The sequence below is a fragment of the Amphiprion ocellaris genome, chromosome 10 (assembly GCF_022539595.1).
Source record: "Amphiprion ocellaris isolate individual 3 ecotype Okinawa chromosome 10, ASM2253959v1, whole genome shotgun sequence".
In the NCBI taxonomy this organism is placed as follows: domain Eukaryota; kingdom Metazoa; phylum Chordata; class Actinopteri; family Pomacentridae; genus Amphiprion; species Amphiprion ocellaris.
In genome coordinates, this window is record NC_072775.1 from 18,058,561 (window position 1) to 18,073,937 (window position 15,377).

General features: G+C 40.2%; 1 protein-coding gene across 1 annotated transcript; it reads left to right on the top strand.

Moving 5' to 3' along the window:
- The first annotated feature begins 2,321 nt into the window (after nucleotides 1-2,321).
- On the top strand, nucleotides 2,322-9,194 carry LOC111579932 (histamine H3 receptor-like). The gene is made up of 3 exons (XM_023287464.3): nucleotides 2,322-3,121; nucleotides 4,109-4,275; nucleotides 6,775-9,194. The coding sequence occupies exons 1-3, from the start codon at nucleotides 2,869-2,871 to the stop codon at nucleotides 7,525-7,527; spliced, it is 1,173 nt and encodes a 390-aa protein (XP_023143232.1). The 5' UTR covers nucleotides 2,322-2,868; the 3' UTR covers nucleotides 7,528-9,194.
- The last annotated feature ends 6,183 nt before the right edge of the window (nucleotides 9,195-15,377 follow it).

Consider the following 15,377-nt stretch of genomic DNA (forward strand, 5'->3'; position numbering starts at 1 on the left):
GCCTTCAGTGAGAATCTACAATGTAAATAGTCATGAAAATAAAGAAAAAACATTAAATGAGAAGGTGTGTCCAAACTTTTGACTGGTAGTGTATATATAAGCACTAATTTATGCCTACTGAGTGCAACTTGTAATTCAGCAAACCAGTGCTGAAGGACGTTGACAGCAGAATACTGAATGTCTGGTTGTAATGTACATCTTCATGCAGATGACACAATTTTGTACTGTAGTGCAGACACTCTGTATTCCACTGTCAATGTCCTTCAGAACTAGTTTGCTGACGTTTGCTGACTGGATTAAGCTGCAGGTGCTGTATGTTTTTTCTGAGTTTGAAAAAAACTTTTTCTTAGTGTGCGTCTGCAACTTGTAACAAACTGCAGAACAATCCAAAGCTTGACTCATTTACCATTTTCTCGGGGTTTTAATTTCATCTTACTTTACTCCCAGTTGCTCGTTGTTTTAGTTGTTTCATTTGTTTTAAAGTCTCAAATGCTCCAATTAATGCTCCTTTAGTAGCTTGGGCAAAATCAACCATTTGCACATTATTGCTAAATTTAAACTGTGAATACCGTGGAAAGGTACGGTGTTACAGTATGTCAGCATCTGTACAACCACCCAATATTCTTACACAAACACTTGACTTCTAGAATAATGAAGAGCAACAGCAGGGCACGGTATAATAAGCAACACTAGAGCCTCTGTGTATGCTCTCTGACACGGCTTTTCTTTTGGAGTGCCCTCCATGTTCAGATGAGTCACTGCATTTGTATTTCCACATCCAGCACAATGCACCTGCTAAAGTGCTTGTTGCCGTGACAGACCTTCCTTAATTCTGTTTAATATGTATGCGCTATTTTACCATATTTTACATTGAGAGAGTATACTTCACTTAAGATAAATACATGTTGGGCTGGGGAAGTGCTGTTCCGAACATTTCTTTGTTCCACTCAGCATGTGACCAAGAACACCTTGGAGCATGACCTTTGAAGGAAAGAACTAATATTAATTGACTGACACACCTGCATGATGTTTACATTATTTATGACACTTACTTATTTCTTGGGAACATGATAGCTTTTCCAATTCCATTTTGTAATTTGCACCTTGGGATGGCAGACAAAAAAACATTTTGTTTTCCCATTAAATTTGTCCAGTAGAGCAGCCATGATGACGCAATAGTGTAAACCTTTATGTACTTTATGTGCATTAGTTTCCATGACAGCACAACATCTAGTTTCCATGACGTTGTCATGCCTTTGTTGCATATTTGAAAGAATGACATCTGTATTTAATGAGTATTTCACTAACACCAACCATTTTATTAGCCACCAAGACACTACCCGAATACGGAACCTCCATCTTGGCTTTTAAGGGATAATTTAGTAAAAAGAGAGCAGTCAGTATTGGAGAGTCTGGCCTGTCAATACCTACAGTCAGCTCATGTACATACCTAATATGTAGGTAATACGTATGCGATATGTAAGTCTGTAATATGTAATCTCCAAACTACCCTTCAAAATCCTTATGTGTAAGTGCACCTGTTGTTTTAAAGGACAAAAACACACTTTCTGTAAACTCATGAACACAAATTCTCATATTTGATCCTGATGAACTTTGTTAAGTTTAATTTCACTCAAGTGCAATTAAAAGAAGCTGCATTACACTTGCCCTGTGTTGCTACTGTGACATGCCGGCCTCTGAGAGACGGTGGTGGCTCCATTATTTCTCAGAAAATAACAGTAATTCAAACTGGGCTCCTCCAGTCACTTGTACTTCTCTGTAGTGTTTCTCATTTTTTCTTGGACCACAGCTGGAGGGACTGACAGGGTAGTATGTGAATGCAAATAAGATCTACAGCTTCTCCCACTGTGTGGCAGTGTTGAAAAAATATTAGAATTATTTTAGGAAAAAATGTCTCTAACCATCTGTTGGTACACACCCGAGCTGTCAGGATGTGAAGAATGAAAGAAATTATTCTGTGACAAGAAGAGAAGCAGGTGACAGCAAAGCTGTAATAAAGTGATCTGCATTTCTAGTTGTTTTATTGTTTATTTGCAGTTCAGAAACTGCTGTTCTGCTCATGTCATGAGGTGTAAGGGTCATCACAGTCATTTTTTTTTCAGCCTTGTGTTACAACCATGTTCCTGCAACATCCCACAACAGATTCACTTAAAATGGTACATGCCCACGCATGCCATTCCAACTGCACATCCTGTGGTGGGGGAATGTGTGAATGAACCTTTTCAAGGATGGGAGCGGAGAATATAAAACAACTAGGAGATAGAGAGAGAGAGAGAGAGAGAAAGAAGATATATTTAAATGTAAATTCCATGTTAGAGTAGAAGACAATAACAGTGTTTGCTGTGCTTGAAAAATCTCTTTTCACGGAACAAAAGATGACATGCTGCTGAAATAACATCATTTTTGTTTTGTTGTTGGGTGTGATTTGTCAGTCTTGCTAATTTAAACAAGAGAAACCAATCTTGTGCCACAGTCACCACAGGGCAGGGTCGTTCCAGCGCCCGAAATGCTTTTAAATCAAAATCTCACACGACATGCAGTGTGTGGTGACAAAATCTACTTTTACGCTTATCTGAATGAGTGTTCACATCACAGTAGTGTGTTCACAGCAGTGCTGGCAAACATGCGTAATTCTTCAGGTGTCCAGGCAGCGCCGTGAAACGCGTCGTGCGCTCTCTCGTGGATTTTCCTGAACATTTTTGTGCTCAGTTTCAGAAGGAGACCAAATCTTTCGGAGCACACATGGGGCTGTTGAATGCAGCGTCCACTCGCCTGGCATCTGTTGCTGGCTTATTATTTTTTTAGTGCTGACCTGTTGAGGATTTAAGCTCACCTCCCATCGGGACTATGTCGGAGGAACAAACTGACTCCAGTTTGTCCTCCAGTGGCTCCTATTTTAACAATGCCTCAACTAGAGTCCAGAGCAGCTTCGTGTTTTCAGGACCCATGTTTGTCATTTTGATGGTGATGATGGTGACTTTGGTTGTTGTGATAGTTTTGGGCAACGCACTGGTGATTTTGGCTTTTAAAGTGGACAAGAGTTTGAGGAGACAATGCAATTACTACTTCTTGAATTTGGCAATATCAGACTTTCTCGTAGGTAAGTACAATCTTAGTCTTTTCCGTGGAATAAAAGAAGACTGTGTTAAGTTTAATGCTTCCTTCTGCCAGAGGGGCTTTTTTTTCCTCGACGACATGATGTGATATGATAATAATCTTTATCCTATTATATAGTCCTTATCCTCCATCCCTGTCAGTCTCCCTGGACTCTAGATAAGTATTATTAAGTACAGAGATTGCATAGAGTTATATTCAAAGAGTACATTGCTGCAAATTAGTTAGATGGATACATTATTTGATATATTTTTAATTACGAGCAGTATTTCCTCAAGTATATTCTTTTAACTAGCCCTGCTTTGTTAATTTATTTGCTAGTTGCATTGGTCATAACATTTTTGGGTCTATTAACCAGCTCAGTCCTGTTTGTTTTGTAATATATTTGATCTGTTACAGCGGTTTTATCTGATTTGAAAATAAGAATATGTATCTGAACAGTTATATATTTTTCCTCTACAAGTTTATGATTTTAATATTTCTTTTATTTGAGCTCCTATATTATTGGCTCTCTTTTTTTTTATTTGATGCCTTGTGCAGTTATAGATCCACAAGTGGGATGTTTGCCATCTTACGTTGTATTATTTTTTATTTTTTTTTTAACTATGAAGTTTAGATTTTTGACAGCGGCATTGCTTAATTTTTACAACCCTGCAGTCTTTCTATATGATCTGCTCTTTCACATTCTGTAGTTAATGTGGCACTTTATATATACACAATATAAACAATTTAAAACTTAATGATGCTGCTATCATTAAATTTAATGACAATTTAAAATGTTTATTAATGTATAGTATTTTCTGCTGCTGTAACATCTGCTCTAAAGACATATTTTATATTGACACTATATGTTTTATTTTACCATATTGTTGCTGATTATCTGTTTATACTCTAGCTTCTGTTAATCAGTTCTAAGAATTAGTTTTTAGTAGGCTTGGTTTTTGCTTCCATGACAACCTAAATGTTTCTGTAGGGGCGTTCTGCATCCCGGTCTACATCCCCTACATCCTCACAGGCAGGTGGACGCTGGGCCGAGGACTGTGTAAGCTGTGGCTGGTCATGGACTACCTGCTTTGTTCTGCATCAGTCTTCAACATTGTTCTCATCAGCTATGATCGTTTCCTGTCAGTCACCAGAGCAGTGAGTGGAGCGTACCGTCTCTCAATGCATACGGTCATCAGAGTGAACTTAGGACTGTGATAGGGCAAAATAAAAATAAACTGCCACATCTGTAAAGTCATGTGCAACATTGTCATAGAGCTAAAACAGAACATGTTCGTGTTGATTGTTGTCTTGTTTTGGCTTACAGTGACTTCACTACATCCCCCCAGTTTAGCCATTTGAATAAAACTTGCTCTTAAAGCAAGTTTTAAATCCCCTTCCCTTGTAAATATACAAATGGTTTCTTCTCCTGGTCTGTGGCTTATTTTCTGATGAGTCTCAGAGGTCATTGGTTGGGGCAGAGCCACCTCATTCCCCCAAATGTGCCCATCTGCAGAGGTTAATCATTCCTGACCCATTCAGGCCCAGTGCCACCCCTAATTATAGTTTTTCCCCACGACGAAGATTTAAAAAAGTCACATTTTGACTTTGGGACACAGTCGGTTTCAGCAAATATCCAGAAAACAACACAACTGTCAATAAGTTAAAATATTTGAAGGCTAAATGTGACATTCTTAGATACTTTAAATTTGCACTTAATTAGGTTTAAATCATTGAATCTGTGTCCATGCCTTGACTGTCCATTATTTGTTTTGCGTGGCACCCTTGATTTTCTGTTTTCTGACCATCATGTATTTGCCACATATTTCATAATTAGCATCACTTTCAAGTCTCAGCAGCTCTTATCCCCATTTAGCCTTTTGTTGAGGCTTCTCCATGCATTACCCAGCTGACTGCATCCTATACATGTGAGCGTTAACGCAAAGGTGGGATGAGGTTCAGCATAGTAGACAAAGAGAGTGCTCTGTTTCCTTTCAGAAGCAAACACTTAACATCAGAGCAATGAATACAAATAACACCAGAGAGAGAGAGAGCCTCTTCTTTAATTAGCTAGCTTTGATCATAGAGATCCTCCTCTGTGCAATGGTCCTTCCAACCTGGAGAGATCAGTCATCACAGAAACAGGCCACCAGCAGCCGAGCAACATTTTCCTAAAAGCATTTGTCTCTGAACATCGAAAGACAAAGGGTCGTCAGCAGTCACAGACAAAGTTTGTCTTTGAAAAGGAAAGACAGAGTCAAATTACATGCATATGTTTAACAGAGGAAATGACAGCACATTGCAGCGTTGGAGTGAAAACATATTTTATGTGTGAGATTTGATTTTCACTGTGAGCTAAAAGCCATCTGATAAAGTGTCAGTTGTTGTTGTTGTCTAGCAACAATAATAACACAAAAACAATGTCTGATTTAGACACCTGATTGACATGCAGCAGTGGGCAGAAGTGCTATATACTAATTACTTTAGACAAACCTAAGTAGGAGCATATTTCATCGTCATTGAAGTTAATTAGAAAGAACTACAGTGACATATATTTGGAGCAACTGAAGAGGCTGTAAAGTATGTGGCCCACTGATCAAGAATGTGGACAGGGACATAGTATGGTCCTCTGATTAAGACAAGTAGTCATGAGAGGCTCTTCATTGGTTTAACATTCATTGACACACTTTCTGCACTACACAGTGTAAGGCGTGTTATGAGTTCAGATGTTCTGTTTCTCCATCAAAATGTTCCGTAATAAGAAGAATTATTTGTCAGTGCTTGTATATTTAACATTCAAATGCCATAGCAGGATTGTACTGTTTTAATTTTATATATTACATTTATTGTAATATATTTATATGATTCAAACTTAATTATGAAGTAAATATCTCAGTTGTAAGCTCATTACAGTGTTCACGTATTTTTCAGGTAAACAGATTTTCTAGACGTGATGCCAAAAGTTCATGTCTCCTTGAACACTGGCCTCCGTTGTAACACTATCCTGTGATTAGCTCAAGGAAATCAGTGCTGTGTGAAATAGTGGTGGAATTAAACTAAATTAAACTAAAGTACATTTACTCAAGCATTGTATTCAAGAACATTTTGAGGTACTTCTGTCACTTTTTCTTTTTCAGTGCATTCAGTATAAAAACACTTGTTACTCCATTGCAATAATTTGATAAATATTTTGCAGATAAATGTTTCACATGAAAAACAATTGCAATCAGAGTATAAAATCATACATAGTCATAGATCAATTACACATCACTATGTAATAGCCACTGGCAGATACACATAAATGTTACATATACATTAATTCATATGTAACCCAATTTTATACTTTATAACAAAATACTGAAAGAGATCCTTCTGCCTGAATAAATATTTTTGGTTTTGATATTTGCTAATAACATTTATAGTATGATTTATGTTGATAACAATTGAAATGTGAGAGTTTACTTGTAATACAGTGTTTGTTTTTTAAAAAAAATCATTTTGTTCTATCTTTTTATAACTCTGACCTAAGCAGTCTGAGTAAACAGGCATCTGTAAATATCTCTGAAATAATCAGAGATTATAGCAACAGTGCTAGTGACCTACCACTGGCAGCATCACTCAGTCACGTTTCCTGATTTATGTTTCTGTTTACTGCAGGTGAGTTACCGTGCCAGACAGAGCATGACTCATCAAGCCATAATCAAGATGATTGCGGTCTGGGTGCTAGCCTTTGTCCTGTACGGCCCTGCTATCATATTCTGGGAGCTGGCGGTGGGCAGAAGCCGCGTTCCAAAGGATGAGTGCTTCGCAGAGTTCTATTACTCCTGGTACTTCCTGCTGAGTGCCTCTATGTTGGAGTTTTTTTCTCCTTTCATCTCTGTGGCTTTCTTCAACCTCAGCATTTACCTCAGTATTCGCAGGAGGAGGCTCCACAGCAGGGACGCCCAGCTCCACCTTCAAGTGAGTGAACCTGCCTCTGCTCAGGGGGAAGGTATCCCCCTGTCCCACAACTGGGGGTTTGGGATGAAACTGGCTGTAAGAGGCTCTATTCCCTCCCAGAGCTCCTCTCCTAGTTTGGGTAAACTAGATCCCTCAACCAGCAGGGCTGCCCTGCCTAGCCGTCTGTCCAGGGATAAGAAAATTGCTAAGTCCCTTGCTATAATAGTATGTGTGTTTGCCATCTGCTGGGCACCGTACACCCTACTGATGATCATCCGTGCTGCCTGCAGAGGGCGATGCATCCAGCATCACTGGTACGAGGTCACCTTCTGGCTCCTGTGGCTCAACTCGGCCGTTAACCCATTCCTGTACCCGCTGTGTCACAGTAGCTTCCGCAGGGCCTTTAGCAAGATTCTGTGCCCAAAGCAGCATACGACTCCCCCATCATCTGTCCTGCGTACTGGCCAGTGATGAGCAGATTCCCATGGACGGATAGAGATGCACAATGTGCCAAAACTATGGATGGAAATATTCAAACTCTAACCCATGGGCAGTAGAAACTAATCTGTGCACCACAGTTTGTCATATAGACCATAATTAGTAGTCCTTAATTGTGCTTTTCAGTGTTTGGATGTATAGGGTTTATACTGCACAGCATAATGTAATTTACTGCCTTTACGTTCATTATATTCAGCTAAAAGGCATATAAACACCAACAAAAGTATTATCATAATTAATGTAATAGAACACACTGGAAGGAAAGGACAAGTTTAACTAAGACATGTTGGAGAAAAAGCACAACAGCCAAAAGTAAAGCCGACTTTTCTTCAGGCCTGTTGTCAAATATCATGCAGGCAATATAAAAATTAGATTAATTACTGTATCTATCGTTGAATATGGTCAAGAAATGTGTTTTTCCTTGACTGACTGGAACTTTTAATGTCTTTAACGAGAGCCAAACAGGCTAAATAGCAAGCAGTAGGTATGTTGTCTAGTTCTTTATATGAAGCAGCTTATATCTTGAATTTCCATTCGTTGCATATATATGGTCATAAAAAGCATTGCCCACACTGTGGCATCCTCGATTCAGCTGAGAAAAACAGATCACTATCACCCTCTGCTGTCAGAAAGTTTACTACTCTTATGATAACAGAAGCACGGTGATGAAAACACAAAGTGCCATTACGTTGTAGTAGGAAAGTATAAAATGAGACGTGCTGTCAAACCTTATTCTGTCTCTTTTTGGGGCATGTTGTTATGTATTTGGAAGGAACTACATTTCTGCACACTTTGAGTACATTATGTTAACATGTGATACTCTATAAAAACATGATTTCTTTCCCACAATCTAAAAAAAATGCAAACAAAAGGGAGCATTGTTATTCTATTTAAATTATTGATTAATTACCAGTTATATGTTAACCAGTGATTTAAATACAGCAACCCGCTGGTTGTAAGATGTTTCATTTATTTTGTAGAAAGTATTTGGCTTTGTTTAAGAAAAAGAAGCGACCTGTTCAACAATTGTGCCAAGTTACCATTTTACTGATGACCAGGTGCATGTGTCCTTATGTGCCACTAGATGTCATCATTAACCTTTAAAGTTTCTTGTGCTGCGCTTCATAAACTGAAGTCAGCCTCTGAGATACATGGTTTACATCGACTGTTTTACTTTATTATTTCTATGTGGGTTTTCTGTGAAATGTATGATTCATGTTTGCACCAGAACCCCGAATGCTTTGAGTTGTTATTGAGAAATGTAGCCTATTAGTCACTGATCTATAAAACTGAATGGTGCTCTTTTTGCGTTTATTCATTCTGTTGTTTCACTGCACATATTGTCAATTATTTTAAAACTTGAAGACTAACGGTGAATCATATGCTTTCTCACATGATAAATATTGTCCATGTGTGATGCTGTTGAGTACTAGGAATTTGTGCAATTGGAATATCACTGTTATTAGTAGTGGCCCAGATGTTATTTACTTGGCTCAGAGAAAAGGTATTTTTTTCTTTTTAAAATCAGTGTGTTTTAAGTGATTAAAAGTCAAAGTTTTCAAAAAAAAGATGCACAACTGTGTAACTAGTGAATAATCTTCATGCACAGTATGAAATGAAATAAAAAACCTTTATTTCTGTGCTGCTTTGTAAATGAACATGCACTGTGCCCTGTCGTTGCAGTCCGTCTGATGCCTAATTGGGTCAGTGCCAAATGCTGAGCGTGTTTTGTTTGATGTGTAGATGAAATGCTGAGAGTGCAATACCATTTTCGTATTGTTCCCCAGTCTAGGCAGGTTTGATTTGATTGATTAAATAAGTTCTTTCCAGATGTAGACTTGTTAGAGCTGTAATTACGCCATCATGTTAGATAGTGGGGTTACTTTTGCAGGTGCCTGGGTCCCACATGGGACTTACATTGCTCAAATTGTTGCTGTTGCCTGCGTGCACATCTGGGCCCCTGGTCAGGTGCTGGGAATAAGGGCACAGCTGCAGGGAACAGGCCTCTGCTGCCCCCCTCTTCGCTCCCTCTCCGCCCATGGCATGGTGGGGGGACAGAAGCACACTTCTGACCAGAGGGATGCAGGCGCATTTCCCTCGGGAAGGCAGAACTGCATTTATCAGCAGAATGGCAGGCTGGGTTTGCTCTCTGTATATCTAAATGCGACAGCGAGGGCCGTTTCACTGTGGAGCGCTTTCGCTGTGTGCAGTTATGTTAGGAAGAGTACTGCTATTGATTTTGTTGATAGATTGAAATGTCATGGTATGTGTGCCACAGCGACTGGCTACTGACTGAGGCTGTTTTGGGGATCATGCCAGCTTAAATTGGTCTAGGAGAGGCCACACCGTGGGAAATACAGACGAGAGATAATAAATATGAACACATAGAAATGTGTGTTTATGTGCCTCTTAATCCCATTCTCTCTGTGTGTGTGTATGTGTTCATGACTGCATGTCTGTGACCCCAAGCAATGTATCTAAAAGATGTGACCCCAAATGGAGTGCACCTGTGCCCCTTAAGTTTACAGAGCCCCATTAGCAGAGACTCGGTGTTCAGAGGAGGGCGAATGCCTTTCTAAGTCCCCCATGAGGTGCTCTGAACAGCAAACTCTTAGACGGTCTTGTTTAGCACTTAGCTGGAGTGATTTAATGCTGAATTTTTTGTGTTTTCAATTGGATAATACCTCATGTTTACACAGTTGACAGCAAAAGGTGGCAGACGTGTGTATATTATTTGGCAAAAGACGGAGGCATTTTCCCATTCTAGGACTCTACAAAAAAGTGGAAGCCGATATTCTGAACTTGTGGTATTTTGGAGTCACGCTCCAACATCAAAGTGAACCAGCAGACAAGATCAAACCACTTTAGTGTGCAGATAGAGGTCACAACTCTGACCTCTTTAGAAGTTGTAGCATCACTTAGTGTACATTTTCCCCCCTCACAGGCTGCTCACTTTCTCTGCTAACTAAATCTAAACTGCAGTTAATATTTCATGAGGAACATACTCAAAAAGAAAAAAAAGACTATTTCTGCTTGATTTTTGCCTTTTTTTCCTTCTTCCGTTTTCCCTCTGCTTTTTCCTGCAGTGTACTTCCTGACTAGAGATTAAATAATTCCATTGGAATCCTCTTAGGATGGGTTCCCAGCACTTGGCAATTAAACAATTACATTTAATCAGCATGGGGCGACGCTTCAAGTCACCCTCATTTCAGACGTTGATTAAAAGCAATTCTGCAGTGGTTATTGCTGTCGACTTTCGAAACTGCGGTTCACTTAGGTTTACTGCATCTGTGGGGTCAGGTTGGATAGCAATATGGCAGGTTCAGTGGTGGTCGAGAGCTGTATCTGCCTCTGGTGTGTAAAACTGTAATGACAGAACTCAAGGCAGATCTTATATTGTCCCTTAAGTCAGAGCTAGTTAGATTACTTAGAGACATTTTGACCCTACAGCAAAGAAGACTCAACGAACAATGGAAAGGAGAGGGGCATTAAGTTATGCATGTGGGAGTATAGATCCTGTGTGTGTGAGATATTGTACACGTGAACACTTTTAAACATACTTGTCTGTGTCTATACGCAGCTGTTTCTTTCTGCATCTGCATTTAAGTGCGTTTGGCTTGAATGAAATGCACCTTGACATGTACAATTTCATCATGCCATGCAATAACATCTCCCTCTGTGATGGCAAACAAGCTGAGAGAGGGCACAGGGGGAGGGGAGGGGTTTTTTGTGCGCGCATTTTACATTATGCTCGTGTGGACGAGTTCTACGTGGCATAGCGCTAGAGCTGACTGTAGTCTTCCCCGTGCAACACAGATGAGTTGTGATGGATACCCGGCCCCCTCATGTGAAACCCAGGTGCCCCTGTTTCATAAGGCACCCCACTGGCTCTCCAGCCCTCTTAATTAGCGGCTTCCGTCAGCTGGCACCCAGGCCTTCAAGCATCAGTCACTGGCCTCCGCCGCTCACTATAGATCTTCAGCGTTGCTAACAGATGAATACATGGGTGTGCTGAATAAGAGGCATTTTGTAAACCTGCACATCATCAGTGAATTTCCTGGTTTCTAAATAAAATGCATGCTGGAGGGAGGAGAAAATGCTGCTTGACTCAGTGTGCTTCCTGGTTTTATTAAAGATGGGCAACTGCAGAGAACAGGTCGTGAGTATTTGTCTCAGCCTCAGACGCGCTGTAACAAGACACTGATGATTTTTATATGATGAAGTCAAATATAGATAAAAGGTTTCGCCAGGACGGGAATGTAGCCTTTTTCCTGGTGCAGTATCATAGCAGTGCTGTAACAATAGTCTCTTCTAATGACATTCCCCTAGTAACTTCTTGCCTCTGCAAATCTCAGGAGGAAAGAGCTACAAAAAGTGATAATTACATGAAATATACATAGAGAATAAAGGGAGCATGTTTACATAACCAGGCCCATAAATATCTGACTGAGAAGACATTGTTCTCCAACTCCTTTTAAGCTGATCTCCCAGGGATGCCATTTTAATGACATGATGGTTTAAAGAGATGCTGCTCCATCTCGTTCCATATTTAATTAACTTTTGCTTTTCTGACGCAGAGGAAAAAACAGAATAAAGAACGCGTGATAGAGACAAACACACACGATAGCGAGGAGACAATAACAAATAGCTGGGAGAACAGAGAGGGAGGCAGGGGGAACATGAGCAGAGACCTTGTCATGCTTTTGTGAGCTGTTTACAATACAAAAGATGCAAAGGGAGAGGAGGAGTGGTGGAAGAGCAACACATAAGAGGACTGACATGGGTGAGAGAGAGTGATAGCGAAGGATGGGAAAGACAGAGAAAGAATAAAAGGGAAGCCACAAATTTAAAAAAATTTTTGAGGGATAAAATTAAGTAAAAAGAAAAGAGGAAAAGATACAACCAAGCAGGGAATACTGGAAGAGTGAGGACATTGTTCACTCGTGGGGCTCCATTATGGAGCATTTTTTAGTTCATCACCAATGAACAAGCAAGCACAGAAAATAAATGTAAAACTGAGAGCATGAAGCAGTGTGTTTAGCTGATATTCAAGAAAAATAAACAACCATTAGCAAAAATAAAATCAAATACAGAAGGCCTTTTTTAAAAAAAAAGAAATTCCGATTTGGCCTCCTTCTCCACATTTACTTTATGCACACAAAGCAGCGTTTCTGCCATGTGTTCATTAAATAAACACATGATGCAGAGACTTCTGCTCATTTAACACACATTTAACACACTAAATAGTGCAGAAATATGTTGACATTTTTTTCCCGCACACACATCCAGAGCAGTGGACCATTTGAAACCGGTTATGAAAAATCTTTTAACCAATGAATTTGTGTTCCGGCACTTAGATACAAAGGACTCAGCCCAGAATTTGTTCTGCCCTCCTCTCTCTCAGGCAGCGTGTTTTCCATTTTTACTGTCAGCTGTATACAGTGTACGCTGCATTATTGATAGTTTCTTTCCCTTTTCTCTCCTCTTGTTAGACTCTTCCCTTGTCCTCATCTCATCACACCAACCACATTGGCCACAGAGCCTGGAGAGTTGCGGTGAATTTGACCCCACCTGGTCTATATTTTATTGCTTAGTGTTTAATACATTTTTGAGAATCCTCCCCCAGCCCGACAAAAAAAAAAAAAAAACCTAGTGGCTTGTCTATTTCAGGTGTCTGTCTTGGTGAGGCAGAGAGAGATGACTGGAGGGGGATACTCACCTTCAGTTCTCCCAGTACAGGAGACAGGGGGATCATTAGAAGGGGCTACAGAGGAGAAAAGAGTGTGAATGTGTTTGTTTGTCTCTAAATCTATTAGCTTCGTGATAGACTTCATCCTGCTTTTTGCTGGGATAAACTAAGTCCCCTGTGACCCTGAACACAATAAACAGTTAAGAAAAAAAAGGATGTTGAGATAAAAGATGCATCCTCCCTCCATTAATCAACTCTAAAAAAAAGTATTGTTTTAAAATAAATGTCTTTACAATTCCTAGTTTTGCACTGTGTAGCTTAATATCATCAGAATCAACAAAATTCATACCTCCAGGTCTGCAGATATCTGTCTTTGGCATCCGTACATTTGCAGAAGAAATGTCTTTAAAGTAACTTTACTTGAGAAAGACAATATATAATAGTTTTCACGGTTGGTTTTGGTAGTTTTTTATTGCTATGGATACATTTTAAAGACAAAATGACCGAGTGCACACAAAATTACACAGGAAATACCCAAAAGACAATACCAAAGGCCCCGGTGCTCCATCAAAAGCACCCTGGCAGGGCTACACGCTGACGTTGAGGCGTCCGTTTTGCTGACACAGTTCTGAAGTGAAAAGATGGCTCTCTGGATGTGAAGTGCCGGTGTGAGAGATTGGGTTACCTCAGACACTCCCAGTGGATCTCCCGGCCAAATGGAGCTGGATCTCACGCTTGGGCGCACATATTGAATGCCATAAGAGGTCTCTGAGGTCTCCTTCAGCGGAAGGAATGCGCAGCCTAACAATGTGGAGTTTTCACCAAACTAAATTTTGCACCAAAGAAGAGAAATAGCAAGGACACCGGAACACGAGGGACACACACTGAATGCATATTTGTGCAGGTTGTTCATACGGGATAAAATACCACATTTTTAAGCTTCCTGGAATGGCAACGTTCTGCACCGGGTTCAGCAGGATCTCATAATTCTTTAATAAAGTCTTACACAGGCTGCCACTTTTCCTCCAGAGAACTATGATGGTCAAATAAAAAAACCCCAAAAAAACAAAACAAAATGCCATTTCACACACACATCCTGAACAAGAACAATGCCATTTCAGCTACTTCCAAACATCTGGTCCGACTGTCCGGTTTCACTAAGGACTGGCCAGGTTCTGAGCAGCATTGAGTGGCACTCGCATTGAGGTTATGTTTAGTGGGATGGCACCACAGAGGATCAGCCAGGCTAAGTTATCTCTGAACAAGCCATCCATTCTGCTGCTTTCTGATGGAAGAATACTTGGGGGCTGTGTAATTATATTGCTTTAAATGAACCCCAGAGAGCCTCCTGCCAAAGCGCCCACAAAGTCTCACACTTGGGCGAGTGTCAGAAACACAACGCCTGTGTATGCACTCATGTGTGTAGCTGCGTGCGTGCATGTGTGTGTGTGTGTGTGTGTGTGTGTGTGTGTGTGTGTGTGTGTATGTTTTGCTGCTTAGGCTGGCGTTAAAAGGGAGGCCGCAGTGGTTCTGATACGCCTCACAAGTGAATTTAATTAAATCATAAATATGAGCTGGAGGCCGCCACCCAATTTAATGTAATGGATGATGTGGGCCAGTCCATCTCTGGCAAAGCAAAGTTCTGGACCCATTCAAATGCCCTTGAAGCTTATTAAAAGTGCCTGGCACAGGGAGATGCTAGCAAAGTTGCTTAATGGATGCCCAGCTTGCATTTGGTATGACAGTTAATGCTGGGCTGTACCATCTCTGATTTGGATGAGGGGTTGCGTCTTCATTGTGGAAGTCTGTCACTGTGAGAGGCCCTGTCCATTCTTCATCTGATCCTCATTTTAGTAATGCAATAAAAAGCTAGTAGATGACAGACAGCATGCACGTTTGATGCTATGCCCGAATAGGAAAATTCAAGACATGTTTGACAAAGCTGGATTACCCAGATGCTTTATTAAACACCAAATGTGATCACTTATCTGACAAATTACCTTTAATATCTCCATCCAGATGGATCATATGTTTTTTATACATATGTTTTGGGCATAATGGATGAAAACAATATTTATAACAATATTTATTTGCGCCTGTCCTTGTTTTTATTGCACATTTAAGTATTTTCTAT

Coding starts and splice junctions, on each gene's coding strand:
- LOC111579932 (XM_023287464.3), top strand. CDS start 2,869: ATGTCGGAGGAACAAACTGACTCCAGTTTGTCCTCCAGTGGCTCCTAT. Junction 3,122..4,108: donor AATATCAGACTTTCTCGTAG/GTAAGTACAATC, acceptor ATGTTTCTGTAG/GGGCGTTCTGCATCCCGGTC. Junction 4,276..6,774: donor TCCTGTCAGTCACCAGAGCA/GTGAGTGGAGCG, acceptor TGTTTACTGCAG/GTGAGTTACCGTGCCAGACA.